This window comes from Pristiophorus japonicus, chromosome 12 (genome assembly GCF_044704955.1).
Source record: "Pristiophorus japonicus isolate sPriJap1 chromosome 12, sPriJap1.hap1, whole genome shotgun sequence".
Taxonomy (NCBI): domain Eukaryota; kingdom Metazoa; phylum Chordata; class Chondrichthyes; family Pristiophoridae; genus Pristiophorus; species Pristiophorus japonicus.
Genome location: NC_091988.1, coordinates 57834385 through 57857155, shown reverse-complemented (window position 1 = coordinate 57857155; position 22771 = coordinate 57834385). Strand labels below are relative to the sequence as shown.

Here is a 22771-nt window from a genome sequence, read left to right as displayed (position 1 = left end):
TTTAGTAGCAGTGAAACAAGGCCCTGGAGTTGGTAGTCTTGTATCACTTCAGTTTGACACTGAATGAAGAGACAGAAAGAAAAGAAAGTAAGATTCCACAAACAGCAATGTGATAACAACCAGATAATCTGTTTTAGTGATGTTGATTGAGCGATAAATATTGGCTCAGAACACCAAGGGGGACTCCGCTGCCCTTCTTCGAAATAGTGCCATGGCATCTTTTACATCCACCTGAGAGAGCAGACGGAGATTCGGTTTAGCATCCCATCCGAAAGATGTCACCTCCGACAGTGCAGCACTCCCTCGGAACTGCACTGGGAGTGTCAGCCTGGATTTTGTGCTCAAGTCTCTGGAGTGGGACTTGAACCCACAACCTTCTGACTCCAGCGAATGTGCTTCCACTAGGCCATGGCTAATACTATTTCTAGCTGTGTACGTCGTTCTTCTGGCGCTTTTACTCATCTCTTGCCGGAGAATCCCTGCTGAAATTCCTGGAATTGGGGTTTAGGGTTGGAGACGAGGAAATCTGATGTCCTTCTAACCCTGCTGATGGTGAGAGCCCAGAGTACCTGAGACCTCCTGGCTGGATGAGGGCTTTTGGGAAGGTGCCCTGTAATAGCACATTAATCCTGTAAAAATAGTATTTAAGAAAGAAACATAAGTATTGCATTTATATAGCACCTTTCATGACCACCGGACGTCTCAAAGCACTTTACAGCCAATGAAGTACTTTTGGAGTGTAGTCACTGCTGTAATGTGGGAAATGCAGCAGCCAATTTTCACACAGCAATGTTAAAATGACCAGATAATCTGTTTTGTTATGTTGATTGAGGGATAAATATTGGCCAGTTAGACATGAGGACACTTCAGCCGAGGCCAATCCTGTCCTCATTTGACATTCTCGCACACATCCACTTTCCAGCACAGGTCACTGGATACCAGGGATGAGTAGGAGCCCTGGTTGATTTTTCCTTCTCTGGCCCAAAGATGACATATTTAATTTTTGTCCTACTCCTGCCACCCCAGTTATAATCAGCTGAATCAGAACAGGTCAGAGATTGCACCACCTACAGCGACCTTTCTTGAAAAGCACAATTGTATTAACATTATTGCTTATTTGTAAAATATTTCCTTGGCTCAATTTTTAGGTTTTTGCCAATTACACTCCTCGGCAGTGATCAGTGACCAGTCGAGGCCTCAACTCAGCTTTCTTTCCTTTGATGGGATTGAGGTCAATCAGACTTGACAAGTTGTCTTGCAAAACCCGTAATCATATCAGAAGGTTTTAAACACTACTAAGCTGTGAACATAACCATCAAATCTCTTAGGATAAGAGTGTGAGTTTGATATTGACCTGCTCTGTCAATAAGAGAGAGAAAGAGAGAAAGGAAGAAAGGGAGGAAAGGGAAGAGAAAGAAAAGAAAGAAAAGAAAAGAAAAGAAAAGAAAAAGAAAAAAAAGAAAGAAAAGAAAGAAAGAAAAGAAAGAAAGAAAAGAAAGAAAGAAAAGAAAGAAAGATAGAAAGATAGAAATAAAGAAAGAAGTCGACTGGCGATGAGCTCATTTTGAAATAGTGAGCAATTGGACATGAAAAGGATGCGTTTACATTGAGCTTGTCAGAATCTAGTAGGAAGTAAAATTGGAATGTTAATTAGGAAAAAAAAACTGTTCTAGTCTGAAAACAGCATTGTACCTTACATATCCTTCACAACTTATAATAATAGAATTGGAATCTGATTTCAACATTAACGTAGTTTTTCATACTGATTCCAGTTCACAATTAAAGGGAACTCTCCCTCCCGTATTAAATGACGACCCCCTCTACCTCACCCCTATGCACGGACACGCACACAGATACACACACACACAAAGCTGCACTTTGGTATAATTCAGCCCAGACCTACCTCTGCCTGTAGCAACATCATGAAGATTTAAGGATTTATCTTCGAATTGGACCACAGCTTCAGCTGACGGCAGCAAGTCACTAATTCTGTTTTCCACACCTTTTTCCGTTCTCGCCTTGTCCTTGGCCCTGATTGGAATACAGGTCTCACGTGGCATGCCCCAACTCCAAAATCCTTCTAAGACGTGCTGAGTGCCAGATTTGGAGTTTAGTGAGAGCGAGCAGTTGATGCCCATGCAGTTCCGGTGACAGGACCGCCATCTCGTCGGGAGCGTTGATCCTGGTAACAGAGAGAAGACCTGGGGTAGATTCGGACAGGGTGAGAAAAAAAAATCCTGAGTGCATAGTCTTCCGGAAGGGAACAGCAGTTCCAAAATCTTGCCGCCATGGGAGCAGGAGCTAGCGCGGAGGAGAAACACTCAAGGGACCTGGAAAAGAAGCTGAAAGAAGATGCCGAGAAAGATGCAAGAACAGTCAAACTCTTACTGCTGGGTAAATAACTGTAAAATCATTGAGAAAAATGAAGCATTGCAAAGGTTAAACTTTCTGCCAACTATAGGGTGCATTTGGCTTCGTGGCCAGATTTTAAACTCGCCTCACTGTTATGGATAGATGTAGATGCACCTGTTAAATCTTTGAGCTTATATACCTGTCTATAACCAGCTGCTTAGAATAAGTTACTGCCTTTCCACATGTGTGGGGACTTTGCTATAGAAGTTGATTAGAAAATGGTGGTTACTGCACCGAGGCAGGAATCTCTCACATTACATTGATGGATTCCTTTTAGCCATTGTGAAGGTTTAAACAAAAAGCCAGCAACTTAAAAGGAAAGCATAGTTAGAACTATTCTTTATAAAGCGTGTTCCTTTCAGTCACTAAGTGTTACATAATTGCATATTTCGTGAGGTTTGACTATTGAATTTACTCCACTTTTCATACGCCAGCCCATAATGAGCTTTCAATAGTTTGGATGCTTTCTTTCCATTTCATAATGGGAGAATGGGAAGTGCTCTTCACAATGAATTTCATCAGGAATCAAAATTCTCCTAAAATATTCAGATTTTTGGTCTATTGCCGCCCCTTTTAGCGCCCCAGAGGGACGGCAATGGCCGCGGAAAGCATTTGCGCCCGGGTGGCCAGCGCCCAGCGCCCAGCCGGGACATTCGGTGCCGGGTTTTCGGGGGGGTGTGGGTGCAGAGCAGTATAGCCCGGGACAGGCGAACCAGTGTGCAACGCCTCTGGGTACGACACCGGCTCGATATTTGGATCGCGCCCGCTCCGTAGCGCCCCATAGTGCGCCCTAGTGGGAACACCAGTGAAAGCTACCGTTCCAAGCTGTACCAGCTGCAGTGAGGTAAGTCATGGCGACCTGAGGTAAGTCTGATCGTTTTTCTTTTTTTACTTTTTTGTGATTTATGTTGGACTCACGTCAGTAATGAATTGGGAATGTTGTTGGTGGGTTTTTTTCAGGCTTTATTTTTCTCCATGGAAGTTTCTGTTAGGGCGCTCCCAGGCTGGCTGTTTAGCTCAGGATTTTCAGTGGCTCAGCCGACCTAACGTCCTAAAAGAGGTGTGGAATGCCTCCTGTAGTGCTGCGCTTCAAACTCAGGGCCCAGCTGATTAATTTTGCAGCGGCAGATGCAAACCATTTGCCGCCGCAAAATGTACGGCTCCACCCGGGAAAACGCCGCAAACGGAATATTAATATATGAGAGTCAGGCGGTGCACTCAGGCTGTGGACGCATCACATTCCATCTCCACTGAATATTGTTGATGCGAGGTCATTGCTGGCCACTTTGAACAGTTGCGCAGGGCTTTCACGAGTTCAATATTTGTCCAGAAAAGTGTTCAGAATAACGTTGTTTAAAAAATGCCTTGACATAAGAATACTAAAAAAAAGTGTAAGAAAAGGCCATTCGACCCAATGAAGCCCATCCCTGTACCACCCTAACTCTCCCATTAAAGCAGCCAGCTGACCTTTGAATGTTCTGAATGTTTTTGTCCCACTAGCCTGCATGGCAGATTTTTCCAAACATTTACCAATGCTGAGAATGATCCTGTGAAGAAAGTGTGCCCAGTACAGGTTAGTGCTTAAGGTGATTGACAACAATGAGCTTATTCACGAACAAGGCAATCAGATTATACCCTGTAGTATTAGGATATACATATCTAGAATTACCTTCTGACTATTGTTCACGCTAATCCTAATACCTGTTTCAAATTTATTTTGTAACCACTTTATTCAGAGTACTGATTTCAATTTGCCACAACACATAAAAAAAGACATCAGTGTCCTATTTTACCACCCTCCAGATATACCTTAAAGTAATATTCTGAGTATATCTTGTCTGTTCTCCCCAGTGTCCTGGACAATATTTAACACTCAACCAACATCACTAAAACAGATTATCTGGTCATTTATCAAATTACTGTTTGTGGGAGCTTGCTGAGCGCAAATTGGCTGCTGCATTTCACACATTACAACAGAGACTACACTCCAAAAGTACTTCATTGGCTGTAAAGGGCTTTGGGAGGTCTCAAGATTGTGAAATGTGCTATATAAATGCTATCTTTCTTTTGTGTGTTATTTTATTTACCTCGTTGAGGTCGTCCATGAACCACCCTCTTGAGTTTCGGTAACATTCCCTCTGAGCTTAACTTTAAACTGATGTACATAGTCAATGACACAGTGGTGAATTGAATACAAGACTTCAAATAAGGCCTAAAAAAGGCCACGATAGTGGAACTTTTAACGCATACCTTGCTGAAAATAAAACTGCCTTCACTTTGGGTGAAGTTCGCTTCACTTTCCAATTCCTATGGGACGGAGGTGGGAGAAAGATGGAAATGAGAGAAGATTAAGTGTTTTCTCAAAAAGTTGCCTGTGTGTGTTAAAGTGTTCATTCCAATACAAACTAAAGCCAATAACTTACTTGTATCTAGTAGTGTACCCCATACGGTGCAAATTACTCTAGGCGATCCGAGCACTTAACATGCTTGCATCAAACTGTACAACAACAACTTGCTCTGTCTGCTATTTTAAAAGAGCATTAACCTGTTAAAAGAGTGAAAAGGTTTGATACAAGTACATTAAGCGTTCATGCAGTAACATTGCTAACATCAATTTCTTCCTTTATGTCTTTGTATCGACTCCTATCCACGCGCACTAAAAAGAAAAAAAAGAAAAGTAAGATTTGAATTTATATAGTGCCTTTCACAACTTCAGGACACTCCAAGGTGCATTACAGCACCGTGAAAGTGGAAGCACTTTTTTAAGTGCAGTCACTGTTATAATGTAGGAAATGCGTCAGCCAATTTGCGCACAGCAAGGTCCCACAAACAGCGATGTGATAATGCCAGGTAATCTGTTTTAGTGGTGTTGGTTACATAGAAACATAGAAAATAGGTGCAGGAGTAGGCCATTCAGCCCTTCTAGCCTGCACCGCCATTCAATGAGTTCATGGCTAAACATTCAACTTCAGTACCCCATTCCTGCTTTCTCGCCATACCCCTTGATCCCCCTAGTAGTAAGGACCTCATCTAACTCCTTTTTGAATATATTTAGTGAATTGGCCTCAACAACTTTCTGTGGTAGAGAATTCCACAGGTTCACCACTCTCTGGGTGAAGAAGTTCCTCCGCATCTCGGTCCTAAATGGCTTACCCCTTATCCTTAGACTGTGACCTCTGGTTCTGGACTTCCCCAACATTGGGAACATTCTTCCTGCATCTAACCTGTCCAACCCCGTCAGAATTTTAAATGTTTCTATGAGGTCCCCTCTCATTCTTCTGAACTCCAGTGAATACAAGCCCAGTTGATCCAGTCTTTCTTGATAGGTCAGTCCCGCCATCCCGGGAATCAGTCTGGTGAACCTTCGCTGCACTCCCTCAATAGCAAGAATGTCCTTCCTCAGGTTAGGAGACCAAAACTGTACACAATACTCCAGGTGTGGTCTCACCAATGCCCTGTACAACTGTAGCAACACCTCCCTGCTCCTGTACTCAAATCCCCTTGCTATGAAGGCCAACATGCCATTTGCTTTCTTAACCGCCTGCTGCACCTGCATGCCAACCTTCAATGACTGATGTACCACGACACCCAGGTCTCGTTGCACCTCCCCTTTTCCTAATCTGTCACCATTCAGATAATAGTCTGTCTCTCTGTTTTTACCACCAAAGTGGATAACCTCACATTTATCCACATTATACTTCATCTGCCATGCATTTGCCCACTCACCTGACCTATCCAAGTCGCTCTGCAGCCTCACAGCATCCTCCTCGCAGCTCACACTGCCACCCAACTTAGTGTCATCCGCAAATTTGGAGATACTACATTTAATCCCCTCGTCTAAATCATTAATGTACAATGTAAACAGCTGGGGCCCCAGCACAGAACCTTGCGGTACCCCACTAGTCACTGCCTGCCATTCTGAAAAGTACCCATTTACTCCTACTCTCTGCTTCCTGTCTGACAACCAGTTCTCAATTCATGTCAGCACACTACCCCCAATCCCATGTGCTCTAACTTTGCACATCAATCTCTTGTGTGGGACCTTGTCGAACGCCTTCTGAAAGTCCAAATATACCACATCAACTGGTTCGCCCTTGTCCACTCTACTGGAAACATCCTCAAAAAATTCCAGAAGATTTGTCAAGCATGATTTCCCTTTCACAAATCCATGCTGACTTGGACCTATCATGTCACCTCTTTCCAAATGCACTGCTATGACATCCTTAATAATTGATTCCATCATTTTACCCACTACCGATGTCAGGCTGACCGGTCTATAATTCCCTGTTTTCTCTCTCCCTCCTTTTTTAAAAAGTGGGGTTACATTGGCTACCCTCCACTCTATAGGAACTGATCCAGAGTCAATGGAATGTTGGAAAATGACTGTCAATGCATCCACTATTTCCAAGGCCACCTCCTTAAGTACTCTGGGATGCAGTCCATCAGGCCCTGGGGATTTATCGGCCTTCAATCCCATCAATTTCCCCAACACTATTTCCCGGCTAATAAGGATTTCCCTCAGTTCCTCCTCCTTACTAGACTCCCCGACCTCTTTTATAACCGGAAGGTTGTTTGTGTCCTCCTTCGTGAATACCGAACCAAAGTACTTGTTCAATTGGTCCGCCATTTCTTTGTTCCCCGTTATGACTTCCCCTGATTCTGACTGCAGGGGACCTACGTTTGTCTTTACTAACCTTTTTCTCTTTACATATCTATAGAAAGTTTTGCAATCCGTCTTAATGTTCCCTGCAAGCTTCTTCTCATAATCCATTTTCCCTGCCCTAATCAAACCCTTTGTCCTCCTCTGCTGAGTTCTAAATTTCTCCCAGTCCCCAGGTTCGCTGCTATTTCCCCAGGGCCTGATGGACTGCATCCCAGAGTACTTAAGGAGGTGGCCTTGGAAATAGTGGATGCATTGACAGTCATTTTCCAACATTCCATTGACTCTGGATCAGTTCCTATAGAGTGGAGGGTAGCCAATGTTACCCCACTTTTTAAAAAAGGAGGGAGAGAGAAAACAGGGAATTATAGACCGGTCAGCCTGACATCGGTAGTGGGTTGAGAGATAAATATTCGCCAGGACACCGGAGATGACTCCCCAGTTCTTCCACTCACATCTGAGACTATATTTAAACTGGATAATCTACCAAAACAGAGGCTCTGATATTTGAAGACAGAATAAGCTTGGTTGGTCAGAGAGGGGGTAGTTATTCATTGTTTACACACAGTACAGCAGTACATAAAATACAGCCTGTAACGTCCGTGGCTCAATAAAGGTTATACTGTGCACTGGTGGCAGCCTTTACATAGTACATACTGCAAGCTAGACACACACTTGGATAGCTGCTGCAGCATGAGCAAAGAGTCAAAAGGTAATTCTAGATGTCTACATCTTAATGCCACAGGATATAAACTGATAGCTCTGTTCAGGAATAAGCTCATTGTTGTCAATCACTTTGGCACTAACCTGTATTGTGCACAAATTCACAGATCCTCTTCTTCACAGGTTTATTCTCAATTTGACAGAATATAGTTAGATAAACATATGGAGCGCCAATGCAGTGTAGTCAGAGCATGGAAGATGGGTACTTGGGAGGACAGGTCTCCTAATAAAACTCATTGGGGTAGATCTTGAGTCTGCGACAGTGTAACTTGGGTGATAGCAAGTCGGCAGCCTATTTTACATCTGTACCAATTGTTATTTCCATTGACTTCGATCGGGAGAGATGTAATACAGGCTGCCAACTCACCACCACCCGCTTCACACTATCGCACAAAGTCAAGATCTACCCCATTTTCTTTCCTTGCCAATATTTTCCCCTTCCTTCAAGATTATAGACTCTTGCTGGGATACCATTCCACAGCACCACTCACCCTCAGTACCTCACCCAAGCGGCCATTATAATTCATGTGTGACTCCTGACATTGAGTATCGGTGGTCTGTTGAACATCAGTGGACATCACAACCAACACTTGCTCCTGTCCCATCAGCAGGAGTTGCCAGACAGAAATCAGGAGTAGAGACCCCGGGCAATTTTCTTCTCCCTAATCTACAAGCACCGAGGTCAGTTGTATAATTCCTGATCACATCTTTGCCTTCGAATAGTTGACACAAACTTGGGTGTTTCTTGAGTATGGCTCAGCTGTTTTTTAAAAATTCGCTCATGGGATATGGGCACTGCTGGCAAGGCCAGCATTTATTGACTATCCCTAATTGCCCCTACAAAGGTGGTGGTGAGCCGCCTTCTTGAACCGCTGCAGTCCGTGTGGTAAATGTACTCCCACAGAGCTGTTAGGGAGGGAGTTCCTGGATTTTGACCCAGTGACAATGAAGGAATGATGATATATTTCCAAGTCAGAATGGTGTGTGACTCGGAGGGGAACGTGGAGATGGTGGTGTTCCCATGCGCCTGCTGCCCTTCTCCTTCTAGGTCGCAGGTTTGGGAAGACCATATACTCCTTGGAAAATAAGTGTCTAAATAGGGTAGAGGAAGTACAGATACACAAATCACTAAAAGTAGCAACGCAGGTTTACTAAGGCCATTAAAAAAAAGCAAACACAGCACTAGGGTTCATTTCAAGAGGGATAGAATTGAAAAGCAAAGAAGTTATGTTAAACTTTTATAGACCTTGAATGATACAGGAACTAAGAGGTTACACCTGCCAGGAAAGATTGAATGGGCTGGGGCTCTTTTTTCTAGAAAAGCGAAGTCTGAGGGATGACCTAATAGAGGTCTTTAAGATTATGGAAGTGTTTGATAAGGTAGATGTAGAGATGTTTCCATTTGCGGGGAGACCAGAATTAGCAGCCTTAAATATCAGATAATCACCAATAAATCCAATAAGGAATTCAGGAGAAACCTCTTTACCCAGACACTGGTTAGGATGTGGAATTCTCTACCAAAAGGAGTAGTTGAGGCGACTAGAATAGATTAATTTAAGGGGCAGCTAGATAAGCACATGAGACAGAGGAATAGAAAGATATGTTGATGGGGTTAGATAAAGAAGGGTGGAAGGAGGCTTGTGTGGAGCATAAACATCAGCATGGATCTGTTGGGACGAATGGCCTGAGCTGTAAATACTATGTAATACTGTGTAACTACATATGCATTCCCATATGGATGGGTAACTTACATAAGAACATAAGAAATAGGAGCAGGAGTAGGCCATACGGCCCCTCGAGCCTGCTCCGCCATTTATTACGATCATGGCAGATCCGATCATGGACTCGGGTCCACTTCCTTGCCCGTTCCCCATAACCCCTTATTCCTTTATTGGCTATACTAAACCCCTTTTCAACACAGGCATTGAGCATTCGTACAGGGACACCATGCTGGAAAATACACACCTTAGTCCCTTCTTGCAAAACCGCAACTACCTGATCAAATATTCCGTTGAAATGGACACATCTATTTACCAGTCTCTGTTGTATTACATAAGGTTCCATTGCAGTAGTAAGAAAGAACTTGCATTTATATAACGCCTTTCATAACATCCCAAAGTGCTTCGCAGCCAATGAAGTACCTTTTTGAAGTGCAGGTTCACCATTGTCATGTAGAAAAATGTGACAGTAAATTTGCGCCCAGCAAGCTCCCACAAACAGCAATGAGATAAATGACCAGATAATCTGTTTTTAATTATACTAGTTGAGGGATAAATATTGACCAGGACACCAAGACAACTCCCCTGCTCTTCCTAGAATAGGTCCATGGGATTTTGTTATATCCTCCTGAGAAGCAGATGGAGCCTCAGTTTAACATCTCATCCGAAAGATAGAACCTCCAGCAGTGTAGCGCTCCCTCAGTACTGCACTAAAGCGTCAGCCTAGATTATATGCTCAAGGTTCTGAACTGGGTTTGATCGCATGACCTTCTGACTCAAAGGTGAACATGAACCAAAGTAGCCATATCTCTTCAGGAGAACAGCAATCAATGGCCATTTTATTGGACATCCATACCAGTATAGTTACTATGTGATTGATTGATCAGAAATACATGGATTTAGACAGACATAGGAATTAATACACCACAAAAAGGTTCGTCCAATCAACTGAAAATAAAATCTATGTGGGAATTATAATTGTGATTTGTGTATATCCCATGGAAATTATTTTTTTTAAATGGCTATTCAGTCTGCCATGTTTTAATCCAAGACACAATTACAATATAATGAAGTCTTGATACATTGAGCTTCAATATATCTCAGTAAATGAAAGACTTGCATTTATATAGCGCCTTTCACGACATTAGGACGTTCCAGAGCGCTTTACAGCCAATAAAGAACTTAAAAGAAAAGTGTAGTTACTGTTGTAATGAAGGAAATGCAGCAGCCAATTTGCACACAGCAAAGTCCACAAACTGCAATTAGATAATGACCAGATAATTGGTTTTTTTTGTGATGTCGGTTGAGGGATAAATATTAGTCAGGACACCAGAAGGAACTCCCTTGCCCTTCTTCAAAATAGTGCATTGGGATGTTTTACGTTCACCTAAGAGGGCAGATGGGGGTCTCGGTTTAACTTCTCATCCAAAAGATGGCAGCTTTAATAGTGCAGAATTTCCTGAGTACTACACTGTAGTATCAGCCTAGAATTTGTGCTAAAGTCTCTGGAGTGAGACTTAAATCCAGACCTTCTGACTCAAAGTGTATCAAAGTTCTGGTGTACCCCAGTCTTCTGTATGAAATGGTGTTCAATTTTGCTTTGATACATGTAATCTCGCTTGTGGGCTCTGCTCAGATGTTGGCCAGGACACCAAGACATCCCCGCTATTCTTTTTCGAATAGTGCCATGGGATCTTTTACATCCACCTGAGAGGGCAGACGTGGGCCTACACATCACATTGCATAGAACCAGCTAAACCAACTTCATTATTTCCAGATTGTCATGTATCTCACACTACTGTATATTACTGTATCTTACCATGCTATACATGACTGTAACTAAATATGACCTGTAACCACAAGCATACTTTACCACCAGGGGTGCGCTTGCAGGAGACACTGCATACCTGTTCCACACAGGTATATAAAGGCAAGTCTCAGGCAAGTGTGGCACTCGAGAGCTGTGAAATAAAGGTGCAGGTCCAGAGCGACCTTGACTTCAGCATGTGCCTCGTGTAAGTCTGTACTGCGGGGTCAGGACTTTACACAGATCAGATCCAATTTGATTTCAGCCTTATCACTTGTACTCCCTGCTACTCTGTTATTCTGTGCATATACAGATACTAGACAGACCACAGATTTTTCATAGCATCTGAGGTAGAGACTTCCTGCTATTTTTCTTATTCTGCACAAACCTGCAAGCATCAAACAAATGATAATCCTTCAGAAGTCATTAATTGCTCACCTGCTGAGAGAAAGTCTTTGGTCCTCAGAAACAGTTTAACAACTGGGTTCAAATAACGAAGGTCGGATATTAACAGGAATCCATTAACCAGCACACTAAATATATTGCAGAAGAAATTAAAACCCGTAGTAATGAAGCTTACCAAGATTTATACATCATCTAAGTTAAAAGCATCACGTGTGTCTGGGCACAGAAGGCGGTCATTCGGCCCATCGTTCCTGTGCTGGCTCTTTGGAAAAAGCTATCCAATTAGTCCCACTCCCCCACTCTTTCCGCATAGCCCTGCAAATGTTTCCTTTATCCTTTTCCTTTTCTTACTAGAAGGAAAAGAAGAATATGAGAAAGACTGGTCATGAACTGAGAACAGTGAGAATTGGAAGTCTTTTGGAAGTAATGGAATTATTACTTGGTCCCTGTAGACAACATTTTCAACCCTACAGGGTGGACATTGCTCTTGATGTGTATTAGCAAGCTCATCTTCAACCATTAGAAGTTTTCCATAAATGCTTTCCTTATATATGTGATCTGGTTTAAATCCAATTCAGCTTGAAGGGATACAACTCGTCGCTCCCTGATCATTGTAAGGGTCCCGGGATAAATTAATTTAGAGAAACCTCCTGCCAGTTCCCAGCAGCATCAAACTACCTACTGTAACATTATTTCGCAGTTCCACTCAAACCGGAGAATTTAAATCTCACTGTATTTGAGTAGTTTTTGGCACTTTCTCGGTTCTGCACTAGGAGTGTCAGCCTAGATTTATGTGTTGAAGTTTCTGGAGTGGGACTTGAACCCACAACCTTCTGACTCAGAGCAGAGAGTGTAGCGCTGAGCCATGGCTTCCGCTGTACAAAGCTGGTACATGAGCCTATAGACAAAATTAATGAAAAGAGTTAGTTGTAGAAAATGGTATCATTGTACACAATTCATTGTTTCATGACAGATAATGCAGCTGATTCTCCACTGCACACACATATATATCTGTTAGGAAGTGAAGTGCAAGGAACATAACCTTAATGGAATAAAGGGGTTTATATTATGTCTTTATTGACTATGTGCTAAATCTGACTGCCAGCCATTTAAGATTGCGGAAATGTTTGGTGATTTTTTCTGCCCCCCGCAAATATTTGCACAATACTGTATCGGATAGACCAGCTGAGATTGAATCATAGAGGCAGCACAACATAGTCGAAAGGGTAATAAAGTCCACACTTATAATGGGTGAATTATCAAACAGAAGTTTGACACCGAGCCCAATACGGAGATAGTAGGACAGGTGAGCAAAAGCTTAGTCAAAGAGGTAGGGTTTAAGGAATTACTTCATCATAGGCAGTCCCTTGGAATCGAGGAAGACTTGCTTCCACTCTAAAAATGAGTCTTTAGGTGGCTGAACAGTCCAATACGAGAACTACAGTCCCTGTCACTTTTGGGACAGATAGTCGTTGAGGGAGGGGGTGGGTGGGACTGGTTTACTGCGCGCTCTTTCTGCTGCCTGCGCTTGATTTGCCCTTAAAGGAGGAGAGAGATATGGAGCGATGGAGAAGATTTAGTTTAGGCTTGGGCAGCAGAGGCCAGAATTGGATTATTACCAAGTTCCAGCAGTGAATCACTGATAGAGCAATGATTTTACATACGTTTTATTGCAATGCAATCTGGCACTATCTCAGTATAGGCTGGCCCAAAGTTTTGCAAGGCAATCTTCGACTTGCTCTGTTACAGGCTAATCAGTACAGCAAACCTAGTGTTGAAAGCAGCCTATACAAACATATTCAAAAACACAAAAAGAATTATTCCAGGGACTGGATGGCGCAGTGTGTTTGCAAGTTGTCCTTTCACCTCTAGAACCCAGGGTCAAATTCAGTCCAGGCTTTAAATGAAAGTCTCCACCTGCTGTAGGACTCCTCAGAGAAATGAGTCTTGGACAGTTTTAATTTAGCTCATGAGAATGAATTACAGCAAAAAACTGCCCATAATTTGACACCAATTAGCACCGTCGCTCAGAGAGGCTGATATGGGAGATGGAAATGCCACACTGGTACTGACCTTCCGAGATTGTGGCTCAGTGGGTAGTGAATCAGAAGCTTAGAAACATAGAAACATATAAAATAGGTGCAGGAGTAGGCCATTCGGCCTTTCTAGCCTGCACCGCCATTCAATGAGTTCATGGCTGAACATGCAACATCAGTACCCCCTTCCTGCTTTCTCGCCTTACCCCTTGATCCCCCTAGTAGTAAGGACTTCATCTAACTCCCTTTTGAATATATTTAGTGAATTGGCCTCAACAACTTTCTGTGGTAGAGAATTCCACAGGTTCACCACTCTCTGGGTGAAGAAGTTTCTCCTCATCTCGGTCCTAAATGGCTTACCCCTTATCCTTAGACTGTGACCCCTGGTTCTGGACTTCCCCAACATTGGGAACATTCTTCCTGCATCTAACTTGCCTAAACCCATCAGAATTTTAAACGTTTCTATGAGGTCCCCTCTCATTCTTCTGAACTCCAGTGAATACAAGCCCAGTTGATCCAGTCTTTCTTGATAGGTCAGTCCCGCCATCCCGGGAATCAGTCTGGTGAACCTTCGCTGCACTCCCTCAATAGCAAGAATGTCCTTCCTCAAGTTAGGAGACCAAAACTGTACACAATACTCCAGGTGTGGCCTCACCAAGGCCCTCTACAACTGTAGCAACACCTCCCTGCCCCTGTACTCAAATCCCCTCGCTATGAAGGCCAACATGCCATTAGCTTTCTTAACTGCCTGCTGTACCTGCATGCCAACCTTCAATGCCTGATGTACCATGACACCCAGGTCTCGTTGCACCTCCCCTTTTCCTAATCTGTCACCATTCAGATAATAGTCTGTCTCTCTGTTTTTACCACCAAAGTGGATAACCTCACATTTATCCACATTATACTTCATCTGCCATGCATTTGCCCACTCACCTAACCTATCCAAGTCACTCTGCAGCCTCATAGCATCCTCCTCGCAGCTCACACTGCCACCCAACTTAGTGTCATCCGCAAATTTGGAGATACTACATTTAATCCCCTCGTCTAAATCATTAATGTACAGTGTAAACAGCTGGGGCCCCAGCACAGAACCTTGCGGTACCCCACTAGTCACTGCCTGCCATTCTGAAAAGTACCCATTTACTCCTACTCTTTGCTTCCTGTCTGACAACCAGTTCTCAATCCACGTCAGCACACTACCCCCAATCCCATGTGCTTTAACTTTGCACATTCCATCATTTTACCCACTACTGAGGTCAGGCTGACCGGTCTCTAATTCCCTGTTTTCTCTCTCCCTCCTTTTTTAAAAAGTGGGGTTACATTGGCTACCCTCCACTCGATAGGAACTGATCCAGAGTCAATGGAATGTTGGAAAATGACTGTCAATGCATCCGCTATTTCCAAGGCCACCTCCTTAAGTACTCTGGGATGCAGTCCATCAGGCCCTGGGGATTTATTGGCCTTCAATGCCATTAATTTCCCCAACACAATTTCCCGACTAATAAAGATTTCCATCAGTTCCTCCTCCTTACTAGACCCTCTGACCCCTTTTATATCCGGAAGGTTGTTTGTGTCCTCCTTAGTGAATACCGAACCAAAGTACTTGTTCAATTGGTCTGCCATTTTTTTGTTCCCCGTTGTGACTTCCCCTGATTCTGACTGCAGGGGACCTACATTTGTCTTTACTAACCTTTTTCTCTTTACATACCTATAGAAACTTTTGCAATCCGTCTTAATGTTCCTTGCAAGCTTCTTCTCCTACTCCATTTTCCCTGCCCTAATCAAACCCTTTGTCCTCCTCTGCTGAGTTCTAAATTTCTCCCAGTCCCCGGGTTCGCTGCTATTTCTGGCCAATTTGTATGCCACTTCCTTGGCTTTAATACTATCCCTGATTTCCCTTGATAGCCACGGTTGAGCCACCTTCCCTTTTTTACTTTTACGCCAGACAGGAATGTACAATTGTTGTAGTTCATCCATGCGGTCTCTAAATGTCTGCCATTGCCCATCCACAGTCAACCCCTTAAGTATCGTTCGCCAATCTATCCTAGCCAATTCACGCCTCATACCTTCAAAGTTACCCTTCTTTAAGTTCTGGACCGTGGTCTCTGAATTAACTGTTTCATTCTCCATCCTAATGCAGAATTCCACCAGATTATGGTCACTCTTCCCCAAGGGGCCTCGCACATCGAGATTGCTAATTAATCCTCTCTCATTACACAACACCCAGTCTAAGATGGCCTCCCCCCTAGTTGGTTCTTCGACAAATTGGTCTAGAAAACCATCCCTTATGCACTCAAGGAAATCCTCCTCCACCGTATTGCTTCCAATTTGGCTAGCCCAATCTATGTGCATATTAAAGTCACCCATTATAACTGCTGCACCGTTATTGCATGCACCCCTAATTTCCTGTTTGATGCCCTCCCCAACATCACTACTACTGTTTGGAGGTCTGTACACAACTCCCACTAACGTTTTTTGCCCTTTGGTGTTCTGCAGCTCTACCCATATAGATTCCACATCATCCAAGCTAATGTCTTTTGTAACTATTGCATTAATCTCCTCTTTAACCAGCAATGCTACCCCACCTCCTTTTCCTTTTATTCTATCCTTCCTGAATGTTGAATACCCCTGGATGTTGAGTTCCCAGCCCTGATCACCCTGGAGCCACGTCTCCGTAATCCCAATCACATCATATTTGTTAACATCTATTTGCACAGTTAATTCATCCACCTTATTATGGATACTCCTTGCATTAAGACACAAAGCCTTCAGGCTTGTTTTTTTAACACCCTTTGTCCTTTTAGAATTTTGCTGTACAGTGGCCCTTTTTGTTCTTTGCCTTGTGTTTCTCTGCCCTCCACTTTTCCTCATCTCCTTTCTGTCTTTTGCTTTTGTCTCCTTTTTGTTTCCATCTGTCTCCCTGCATTGGTTCCCATCCCCCTGCCATATTAGTTTAAGTCCTCCCCAACAGCACTAGCAAACACTCCCCCTAGGACATTGGTTCCGGTCCTGCCCAGGTGCAGACCGTCCGGTTTGTACTGGTCCCACCTCCCACAGAACCGGTTCCAATGCCCCAGGAATTTGAATCCCTCCCTGCTGCACCACTGCTCAAGCCACGTATTCATCTGCGATGAAAGTTTGTGAGTTCAAGTCCCACTCCAGAGACTTGAGCACGTAAATCCAGGCTGACACTCCAGTGAAGTGCTGAGGGAGTGCTGCACTGTCAGAGGTGCCGTCTTTCAGATGTTAAACCAAGGCCCTGTCTGCACTCTAACGTGAATGTAAAAGATCCTGTGGCACTATTTCGAAGAAAAGCATGGGGAGTTATCCCCGGTGTCCTGGTCATAAGAAATCGAAGCAGGAGTAGGCCATTTGGCCCCTCGAGCCTGCTCCACCATTCAATAAGATCATGGCTGATCTGATCATGGACTTGAGCACCTCTTCCCTGCCTGCTCCCCATAACCCTTTAGTCTCTTATCATTCAAAAATCTGTCTATCTCTGCCTTAAATATATTCAATGACCCAGCCTCCACAGCTCTCTGGGGCAGAGAATTCCATAGATTTACAATCCTCAGAAGAAATTCCTCCTCATCTCAGTTTTAAATGGGCGGCCCCTTATTCTAAGACTATGTCCCATAGTTTTAGTTTCCCCTGAGTGGAAATATCCTCTCTGCATCCACCTTGTCGAGCCCCCTCATTATCTTATAAGTTTCAATAAGATCACCTCTCATTCTTCTGAACTCCAATGTGTGTAGGCCCAACCTACTCAACCTATCTTCATAAGTCAACCCTCTCATCTCTGGAATCAACCTAGTGAACAGCCTCCAATGCAACTATATCCTTCCTTAAATATGGAGACCAAAACTGTACGCAGTACTCTAGGTGTGGCCTTATCAATACCCTGTACAGTTGTAGCAGGACTTCTCTGCTTTTATACTCTATCCCCCTTGCAATAAAGGCCAACATTCCATTTTCCTTCCTGATTACTTGCTGTACCTGCATACTAACTTTTTGTGTTTCATGCACATGGACCCCCAGGTCCTTCTGTACTGCAGCACTTTGCAATTTTTCTTCATTTAAATTATAATTTGTTTTTATATTTTTTCTGCCGAAGTGGATAACCGCACGTTTTCCCATATTATACTCCATCTGCCAAATTTTGGCCCACTCACTTAGCCTGTCTATATCCCTTTGTAGATTTTTTGTGTCCTCCTCACAATTTACTTTCCCACCCATCTTTGTATCATCAGCAAACTTGGCTACATTACACTCGGTCCTTTCATTGAAGTCATTAATATAGATTGATCAATATGTATCCCTCAATCAACATAACAAAACAGATGATCTGGTTATTATCACATTGCTGTTTGTGGGAGCTTGCTGTGCGCAAGTTGGCTGCCATGTTTCCCACATTATCACAGTGACTACACTCCAAAAGTACTTCTTTGGCTGTAAAGTGATTTGAAACATCCGGTGGTTGTGAAAGGCACTATATAAATCCAAGTCTTTCTTTCTTTATTGGAGCAAAGATACATCATTGGGTTAAGAGTGGAACGGGCACTGCCCTGCACTCGGCTTATGCTATATCTGAGCTAGGAATTCTTAATGCTGACACTGGATGAAAAATGTAGGGGAGAGAAACAATATTTTTCAGTAGATGAGTGGTGGGTGGTAGCAATACTACGATACGTAGGGGAGATTGCTTGTGCTCTTTACGGAGAGGTTTATGATTTCACACTGAAATTGGGGAATGCTAGACTTGCCAGGTACATTTAAATGGATGGATGCCGAAGAAGACTGGGAAATATATACATTGTGTGACCTGCCCTAAGAGTACCTCTTTAAAATTGGAGCTAGTTGTCTGAAGTGTCAACACCTGCCAATGATTGGAAACTGGATCCTCCTCACAACTCCCTACACGGGAATATGTACTGACATGGGGTGCGGAGGCGGCAGGGAGCAGCTGCTCTCCCAGTGATTCTTACTGAGGGAACATTGTAACCTCAACCTGCGACAAGAGCAGAGAAATGCTGGAACCCCCGGCAGGTTAGCTAGCATCTGCAAGAAGAAAAGACAGCTTAGGATATTTTGGGTATGGACCCCTCATGAAGGCTGAGAGACCCTAAAGTTAATTGCCAGAGAGCAAACCCATCAGCTAATGGTTGTCTTGGGCTCATTGCCAGTCTCCGCAGTTAGGGCAAGCCAATGTGATAATTGTGTGTTGAATCATAAAACTCGAACAGTTTTGTTTTGAAAACGGTGAGGTGCCTCAGCCCTTTCCATGACGTTCTGTGCTTGAACAATTGATGCTATCAGTGATCTGCGGGTGTACTACAGTGTGCAATACAACGATTGAACCGTCATGCCCGAGCGACGGTAACATTTTAATGTACAACTATAAGGGTCCAGAAAACATCAACAGATCACTGAATCCCAAAACAAAGTTGCACTGCATGCTTCAGGAGGAGTTAACACGCACTTGCATGGCTCAAGGAGGGATCTCAGTCATGGGCAGGGGGATCCATGAAGAAACTGGTGTAATGTGACCCTTGCCTTAAGGTGAGACTAGATATGAGGAAAGAGCAGGGGGTTGGGTATAACTGGACAGGTCTTTCAAAGAGCTAACACAAGCACGATGGGCCAAATGGCCTCCTTCTGTACTGTAAGTTACAATGATTCTATGATATTATTGTTATGTAGTGAGCAATGCAGAGGAAATCCAGTATTACTGACTAAAGCACGTGAGAGATGATCTTATAGAAGCATACAAGATAGTTAAGAGTATGGAAAAAGTAAATCCAGAATATTACTTTAAATTAAATTTCAAAAGTAGGACAAGGAGATGTAGGATCAAACTAATACAAGGCAACTTTACGATAGAGATCAGGAAATTCTTCTTCACATGAAGCGTGAGCAACATGTGGAATAGATTTCCAGATAGAGTAGTGGAGGCAAAAACTCCGAATGATGAGATGCTTCAATGGCAGGAATGTTGGGTCTTTTTGGATGGATGAACTAAGATGGGTTGAATGGCCTTGAATGGAATATTGCAACAAGAGTAGGCCATTCTGCCCCTCAAACATGTTCCGCCATTCTATTAGATAATAGAATCATAGAGATTTATGGCACAGAAGGAGGCCATTCGGCCCATTGTGTCTGTGCCGGCCGAAAAAGTGCTGATTTGTATTGCAACTCCATTTACCCGCCTTTGATCCTTATCCCTTGATAACCTTGCTTAATAAAACTCAGTCGATCTGATTCTTCAAAAATCAATCACCCAGCATCCACTGCTTTTCAGGAGAAGAGAGTTTCAAAATTTCCATTCGGTTTTGTGTGAAAATCTTCTTCCTGATTTCACTCCTAAATGGCCAACTCTCTAATTTAAAGGTTATGCCTCCTTGTTCTAGTTTTTCCCATCAGAGGAAATATCTTCTGTGCTTCTACCCAATTGAATCCCTTAATCATTTTAAATACCTGAATTAATTCAACCTGAACTTGCTGAACCCAAGGGAATACAAACCAAGTCCTCATAATGTAATCTTATAAGCCCAGATAATTGATTCCATTAACTGACGTTAAACTGACAGGTATGTTCTTTTTAAACTTTTGCAATTTTAGAATCCAAAGATACAATTCCCAAATCTAGAGAGCCTTGAAATATTATGACTAACATGTCTGTAATTTCCTCACCTGTTTTTTTTAATACCCTGGGGTGGAAATCATCAGGTCCTTGTGGCTTGTCTATCTTAAGTCTCATTATTTTCTCCATTACCATTTTTGCAAACTTATATTAAATCCAATAAGTTTATCCCCTGGACATTTTTAAGTTCCCTCATACCTCCGGTATTTTGTTCTCTTCCCTCCTCCTCCCCCCAATATAGCATAATAGTCATCACCTTCGCAAGAAAAGAGAAAACCAGCATATCCTCTCAAAAAGCGAGATTTAATGAATGTATGCTCTCTAGTGGACTGACCTACAATCAGCTAAAATCAGCAGGGATCGGGGTATAACAGCAAAGAGTGTTAGCTCTTGCAGTGTATAATGCAGTTCAATTGGTCTTTCTTTTGTGCTGTAGCTCAGGTTAAAATATCTACCATTGCTCTGTCCATTTTCTCTATTCATCACGACAGCATGCCAAGGGTGTGCACAATGCTGGCATTGAGATTATCAATGAGTTTGAATAGACCATGGCATAACATGTCCCTTACAAGCTTTGCCGGCACTAAAACAATAAGAAGATACACAAGATTCCATCAAGGGTTGATCTGATAAGAGTTTCCAAAATGGTTTGTAATAAGAGACTATTTGAAAGCATTTTATCAGTTGGTCCTTATCTGGCCTAATTTCAAAAGTGCTAAGGACGACTTGTGCTTGACCCTGTCATTTTGTACACAGGTGTCAGTGAGTTAATGCAGAGGTTACCTAGCAACCATTATTCTCTTTGAAGTGAACTAATCCTGAGGATTATTTGGAGTAAAGGAATGACTGTACTTTAAAAGATTGTTTCTATCTGCGTTCAGCTTGATGTATAGGTCACTGAGCATAGGTCCTGACCCTTTTAAAATAGATAGCTATCTTATCCTTTTAAAATGGATACATCTATCTTAAATTTAAGACCACATGAAACAGCATCGGCCTCAGTTATGGTTAAACACTGATAGAATTACCAAGCTCATTTTAAGTCTCTCTCTATTCTGACCGTCTGCTCATTAATTCAACTTGCTTCACTATTAACCTAGAATATATTTTATGTTAAATACTAAATCCTTATATGATTAGTCAGAGGGTGCACTCTCAAATTCAAGACATTGGTCACATAACTTTCTCTCATCTGTAGAATTCCTAACTGCCTATGAATTACTGGGATTCTTCTGTATTTCTCCAATAGTCCTCGCATCTTAGACAGATCCCACTTAATTGCCAATTGAAGTCAACCGAGATACAAAATAAAAGAAAGACTTGCATTTATATAGCGCCTTTCATGACCTCAGGACATCCAAAATGCTTTATAGTCAATTAAGTACTTTTTTCATTTGAAGTGTAGTCACTGTTGTAATGTAGGAAATGCGGCAGTTAATTTGTGCACCGCAAGGTCCCACAAACAGCAATGTGATAATGACCAGATAATCTGTTTTTAGTGATGTTGATTGAGAAATATATATTGAACAGGATAACTCACCTGCTCTTCTTCAAAATAATGCCATGGGATCTTTTACGTCTTGCTGAAAGGGTAGACGGGGCCTCGGTTTAAAGTATCATCCGAAAGATGGCACTTCCGATAGTGTAGCACTCCCTCAACACTGCACGGGACTAGATTTTTGTGCTCAACTCTCTGGAGAGGGATTTGAACCCACAACCTTCTGACTCAGAGGCATGAATGCTACCCACTGAGCCACGGCTGCAAATTGTAACCACATAGGCACAAAAACATTTTGTACCTGGTTCAACTTTGATGTTAAAAGAAATACTCAGTGAATGCAGGCAATCACGTCTTGAACAAATACTTGTCTATAAGGATTTATACAGTAGCAGTGGCATCAAGTGATAATATGTCTTTGAAAGAAAGAGATTGAAATTGGGATGTCATTGAATCATGAAGGTTGTCTGAGCACTTCTGCATAGAGGCGTTTGTCAGAGGAAGAATTATACTTGAAGTTATCATTTTGATTGTTTTTTTTTTAAATCAGCCATTGTAAGGGTGAGCCTTCAGCCTTTAGTAAGTTTCATCCCCAGGTGCTGTAAAATTCATCAAAGCTGAAATTGTTTTCAATCTGCATAATGGCTGTCACTGTACCTACATGCAACACACCATTAACTTCAACAGTAGTGTATTGTGTGAGGCACCATGAAACATCTAATATGGCATTAGATGATTAGATGTCTGCAACTATTTGATATTATCCCATATGAATCAACAACAACAACTTGTATTTATATGGTGCTTTAACATAGTGAAACATCCTAAGGCGCTTCACAGGAGTATTATACAATAACAATCTGACACCAAGC

General features: G+C 42.6%; 1 protein-coding gene across 1 annotated transcript in view; it reads left to right on the top strand.

Moving 5' to 3' along the window:
* Positions 1-2288: 2288 nt before the first annotated feature.
* The window catches only part of LOC139276924 (guanine nucleotide-binding protein G(t) subunit alpha-1), a 70054-nt gene continuing 49571 nt past the window's right edge, over positions 2289-22771 (top strand). The window contains exon 1 of the mRNA XM_070894921.1: positions 2289-2394. Coding sequence (XP_070751022.1) covers positions 2289-2394 — 106 coding nt within the window. The remainder of the gene's footprint in view (positions 2395-22771) is intronic.